The 6379-nt window shown below is 46.1% G+C and overlaps 1 protein-coding gene across 1 annotated transcript in view; it reads left to right on the forward strand.

Moving 5' to 3' along the window:
- The window catches only part of LOC121838805 (TBC1 domain family member 2B-like), a 68461-nt gene that overhangs the window by 48086 nt on the left and 13996 nt on the right, over positions 1 to 6379 (forward strand). Inside the window, 2 exon segments of the mRNA XM_042323012.1 lie at positions 4274 to 4357; positions 4360 to 4449. Of these exon segments, the coding sequence (XP_042178946.1) occupies positions 4274 to 4357; positions 4360 to 4449 (174 nt within the window).

Genomic DNA, 6379 nt, shown 5'->3' on the forward strand with positions numbered 1-6379 from the left:
TGCAAGGCGCTACAGAGGGTAGTGCGTATGGCCCAGTAATCACTTGGTCCGAGTTTCTTGCCATAAAGGACCTCTATACCAGGCGTGTCAGAGGAAGGCCCTAAACATTCCAAGCCATACGACTGCTGAACAGCTTCTACCCCCAAGCCATACGACTGCTGAACAATTTCTACCCCCAAGCCATACCACTGCTGAACAGCTTCTACCCCCAAGCCATTAGACTGCTGAACAGCTCTACCCCAAGCCATTAGACTGCTGAACAGCTTCTACCACCAAGCCATCAGACTGCTGAACAGCTTCTACCACCAAGCCATACGACTGCTGAACAATTTCTACCCCCAAGCCATACCACTGCTGAACAGCTTCTACCCCCAAGCCATCAGACTGCTGAACAGCTTCTACCCCCAAGCCATACGACTGCTGAACAGCTTCTACCCCCAAGTCATTAGACTGCAGAACAGCTTCTACCCCCAAGCCATTAGACTGCTGAACAGCTTCTACCCCCAAGCCATTAGACTGCTGAACAGCTTCCACCCCCAAGCCATCAGACTGCTGAACAGCTTCTACCCCCAAGCCATCAGACTGTTGAACAGCTTCTACCCCCAAGCCATCAGACTGCTGAACAGCTTCTACCGCCAAGCCATACGACTGTTGAACAGCTTCTACCGCCAAGCCATACGACTGCTGAACAGCTTCTACCGCCAAGCCATACGACTGCTGAACAGCTTCTACCGCCTAAGCCATACGACTGCTGAACAGCTTCTACCACCAAGCCATACGACTGCTGAACAGCTTCTACCCCCAAGCCAAACGACTGCTGAACAGCTTCTACCCCCAGGCCATACAGACTGCTGAACAGCTTCTACCCCCAAGCCATACGACTGCTGAACAGCTTCTACCCCCAAGCCATACGACTGCTGAACAGCTTCTACCCCCAAGCCATACGACTGCTGAACAGCTTCTACCACCAAGCCATACGACTGCTGAACAGCTTCTACCCCCAAGCCATACGACTGCTGAACAGCTTCTACCCCCAAGCCATACGACTGCTGAACAGCTTCTACCCCCAAGCCATACGACTGCTGAACAGCTTCTACCACCAAGCCATACGACTGCTGAACAGCTTCTACCCCCAAGCCAAACGACTGCTGAACAGCTTCTACCCCCAAGCCATCAGACTGCTGAACAGCTTCTACCCCCAAGCCATACGACTGCTGAACAGCTTCTACCCCCAAGCCATACGACTCCTGAACAGCTTCTACCCCCAAGCCATACTACTCCTGAACAGCTTCTACCACCAAGCCATACGACTCCTGAACAGCTTCTACCCCCAAGCCATACGACTCCTGAACAGCTTCTACCCCCAAGCCATACGACTCCTGAACAGCTTCTACCCCCAAGCCATACGACTGCTGAACAGCTTCTACCCCCAAGCCATATGACTGCTGAACAGCTTCTACCCCCAAGCCATACGACTGCTGAACAGCTTCTACCCCCAAGCCATACGACTGCTGAACAGCTTCTACCCCCAAGCCATACGACTCCTGAACAGCTTCTACCCCCAAGCCATACGACTCCTGAACAGCTTCTACCCCCAAGCCATACGACTCCTGAACAGCTTCTACCCCCAAGCCATACGACTCCTGAACAGCTTCTACCCCCAAGCCATACGACTCCTGAACAGCTTCTACCCCCAGCCATACGACTCCTGAACAGCTTCTACCCCCAAGCCATACGACTCCTGAACAGCTTCTACCCCCAAGCCATACGACTCCTGAACAGCTTCTACCCCCAAGCCATCAGACTCCTGAACAGCTTCTACCCCCAACCATTCTACCCCCAAGCCACTCCTGAACAGCTTCTACCCCCAAGCCATACGACTGCTGAACAGCTTCTACCCCCAAGCCATCAGACTCCTGAACAGCTTCTACCCCCAAGCCATACGACTGCTGAACAGTTAATCAAAATACATGAATCCCTTATTTTATGCCCTGACTGTCTTGCCCAATGTACACTAACTGAACTTAACCACACATACAACACTGACACTCCAACACACACACACACACACGCAAAACACACGCGACAAAAACACATGCGCGCACACACACACACACACAAAACACATGCGCACACACACATGCATATCGACGCCATACACACACATACAGTTGAAGTTGGAAGTTTACATACACCTTAGCCAAATACATTTAAACTCAATTTTTCACAATTCCTGACATTTAATACTAGTAAAAAATCCCTGTTTTAGGTCAGTTAGGATCACCACTTTATTGTAAGAATGTGAAATGTCAGAATAATATTAGAGTGATTTATTTCAGCTTTTATTCGTTTAATCACATTCGTTTAATCACATTCCCAGTTTAGGGTTGCCTTCCACAAGCTGTCCCAATCCCCTGTATATAGCCCATCTCACCTCAGAGTAGTGTCTGATGTCCTCCCAGTTACTCTGTCCCAGTCACCCTGTCCCAATCCCCTGGATATAGCCCATCTCTACTCTCACCAGTAACCACCATTGGATCTATAATCAAACAGGGAATAATAATGACGTCCTCTCCTAATCCTCTCTAGGTTAGGATTATTATTGCTCTAGGTTAGGGTTATTATTGTGGTTACCTTCTAGGTTAGGGGTAATATTGTTGACATCCTCTAGGTTAGGGTTATTATTGTGGTTACCTTCTAGGTTAGGGTTACTATTGTGATTACATTCTAGGTTAGGGTTAATATTGTTGACATCCTCTAGGTTAGGGTTATTATTGTGGTTACCTTCTAGGTTAGGGTTAATATTGTTGACATCCTCTAGGTTAGGGTTATTATTGTGGTTACCTTCTAGGTTAGGGTTACTATTGTGATTACATTCTAGGTTAGGGTTAATATTGTGATTACCTTCTAGGTTAGAGTTAATATTGTTGACATCCTCTAGGTTAGGGTTAATATTGCTCTAGGTTAGGGTTAATATTGTGATTACCTTCTAGGTTAGGGTTAATATTGTTGACATCCTCTAGGTTAGGGTTAATATTGTTGACATCCTCTAGGTTAGGGTTAATATTGTGGTTATCCTCTAGGTTAGGGTTAACATTGTGGTTACCTTCTAGGTTAGGGTTAATATTGTTGACATCCTCTAGGTTAGGGTTAATATTGTGGTTATCCTCTAAATTAGGGTTAATATTGCTCTAGGTTAGGGTTAATATGGTTGACATCCTCTAGTTTAGGGTTAATATTGTGGTTATCCTCTAGGTTAGGTTTAATATTGTGGTTATCCTCTAGGTGGGGTTAGGGTTAATATTGTGGTTATCCTCTAGGTTAGGATTAATATTGTGTTTGTTCTCTAGGTTAGGGTTAATATTGTGGTTATCCTCTAGTTTAGGGTTAATATTGTTGACATCCTCTAGGTTAGGGTTAATATTGTGGTTATCCTCTAGGTTAGGGTTAATATTGTTGACATCCTCTAGGTTAGGGTTAATATTGTTGACATCCTCTAGGTTAGGGTTAATATTGTTGACATCCTCTAGGTTAGGGTTAATATTGTTGACATCCTCTAGGTTAGGGTTAATATTGTTGACATCCTCTAGGTTAGGGTTAATATTGTTGACATCCTCTAGGTTAGGTTAAATATTGTTGACATCCTCTAGGTTAGGGTTAATATTGTTGACATCCTCTAGGTTAGGGTTAATATTGTGGTTATCCTCTAGGTTAGGTTAATATTGTTGACATCCTCTAGTTAGGGTTAATATTGTTGACATCCTCTAGGTTAGGGTTAATATTGTTGACATCCTCTAGGTTAGGGTTAATATTGTTGACATCCTCTAGGTTAGGGTTAATATTGTGGTTATCCTCTAGGTTAGGGTTAATATTGTGGTTATCCTCTAGGTTAGGGTTAATATTGTGGTTATCCTCTAGGTTAGGGTTAATATTGTGGTTATCCTCTAGGTTAGGGTTAATATTGTGCTTACCCTCTAGGTTAGGGTTAATATTGAGGTTGTTCTCTAGGTTAGGGTTAATATTGCTGACATCCTCTAGGTTAGGGTTAATATTGTGGTTATCCTCTAGGTTAGGGTTACTATTGTGGTTATCCTCTAGGTGGGGTTAGGGTTAATATTGTGGTTATCCTCTAGGTGGGGTTAGGGTTAATATTGTGGTTATCCTCTAGGTGGGGTTAGGGTTAATATTGTGGTTATCCTCTAGGTGGGGTTAGGGTTAATATTGTGGTTATCCTCTAGGTGGTGTTAGGGTTAATATTGTGGTTACCTTCTAGGTTGGGGAGATCAATGAGCAGCTGAGCATGCTGATGGAGACCATCCAGGCCAAAGACGAGGTCATCATTAAACTGTCCCAGACACCCCCCAGGGAGCAGACGGGACCACCCCCTGCTGCAGGACTGCAGCTCAGCTCCACCCCGCCAGCCAGCAACAGGAGATAAACAACCTTAAGGTACAAACAGGGCTGGGGGGTTGGGTCAGAACCACACAGTAATAATTATTGTGGGGGTTGGGTCAGAACCATACAGTAATAACTCTGGTGGGGTGGTGGGGGGGGTTGGTTCAGAACCACACAGTAATAACTATGGTGGGGGTTGGGTCAGAACCACACAGTAATACAGTGCCTTGCGAAAGTATTCGGCCCCCTTGAACTTTGCGACCTTTGCGACATTTATACGGAGACTTGATTACACACAGGTGGATTGTATTATTCATCATTAGTCATTTAGGTCAACATTGGATCATTCAGAGATCCTCACTGAACTTCTGGAGAGAGTTTGCTGCACTGAAAGTAAAGGGGCTGAATCATTTTGCACGCCCAATTTTTCAGTTTTTGATTTGTTAAAAAAGTTGGAAATATCCAATAAATGTCGTTCCACTTCATGATTGTGTCCCACTTGTTGATTCTTCACAAAAAAATACAGTTTTATATCTTTATGTTTGAAGCCTGAAATGTGGCAAAAGGTCGCAAAGTTCAAGGGGGCCGAATACTTTCACTGTAACTATGGTGGGGGTTGGGGCACTGTAACTATGGTGGGGGGTTGAACCATACAGTAATAACTATGGTGGGGGTTGGGTCAGAACCATACAGTAATAACTATGGTGGGGGGTTGGGTCAGAACCACACAGTAATAACTCTGGTGGGGGGTGTTGGGTCAGAACCATACAGTAATAACTCTGGGGGGTTGGTTCAGAGCCACACAGTAATAACTATGGTGGGGGGTTGGGTCAGAACCATACAGTAATAACTCTGGTGGGGGGGGTTGGTTCAGAACAACACAGTAATAACTATGGTGGGGGGTTGGGTCAGAACCATACAGTAATAACTATGGTGGGGGGTTGGGTCAGAACCATACAGTATGGTGGGGGGTTGGTTCAGAACCACACAGTATAACTATGGTGGGGGGTTGGTTCAGAACCACACAGTAATAACTCTGGTGGGGGTGGTTGGGTCAGAACCACACAGTAATAACTCTGGTGGGGGGTTGGTTCAGAACCACACAGTAATAACTCTGGTGGGGGGTTGGTTCAGAATCATACAGTAATAACTATGGTTGGGGGTTGGGTCAGAACCATGCAGTAATAACTATGGTGGGGGGTTGGGTCAGAACCACACAGTAATAACTATGGTGGGGGGTTGGGTCAGAACCACACAGTAACTCTGGGGGGGGGTGTTGGGTCAGAACCACACAATAACTCTGGGGGGGGTCAGAACCACACAGTAATAATTATTGTGGTGGGTCAGAACCACATTAATAATTATAGTGGGGGCGGGGTTGGGTCAGAACCACACAGTAATAACTCTGGTGGGAGGTTGGGTCAGAACCACACAGTAATAACTCTGGGGAGGGGGGGGTCAAAACCACACAGTAATAATTCTGGGGGGTTGGGTCAGAACCACACAAAAATAACTCTGGGGGGTTGGGTCAGAACCATACAGTAATAACTCTGGTGGGGAGGGAGGGTTGGGTCAGAACCACACAGTAATAACTATGGTGGGAGGTTGGGTCAGAACCACACAGTAATAACTCTGGGGGGGGTCAGAACCACACAATAATAACTCTGGGGAGGGGGGGGTCAAAACCACACAGTAATAACTCTGGGGAGGGGGGTTGGGTCAGAACCACACAATAATAACTCTGGGGAGGGGGGTCAAAACCACACAGTAATAATTATTGTGGTGGGTCAGAACCACATTAATAATTCTAGTGGGGGGGGGGTTGGGTCAGAACCACATTAATAATTCTAGTGGGGGGTTGGGTCAGAACCACATTAATAATTCTAGTGGGGAGGTTGGGTCAGAACCACACAGTAATAACTCTGGGGGGTTGGGTCAGAACCATACAGTAATAACTCTGGTGGGGGCGTCAGAACCACACAGT

The sequence above is a fragment of the Oncorhynchus tshawytscha genome, linkage group LG01 (assembly GCF_018296145.1).
Source record: "Oncorhynchus tshawytscha isolate Ot180627B linkage group LG01, Otsh_v2.0, whole genome shotgun sequence".
Classification (NCBI taxonomy): domain Eukaryota; kingdom Metazoa; phylum Chordata; class Actinopteri; order Salmoniformes; family Salmonidae; genus Oncorhynchus; species Oncorhynchus tshawytscha.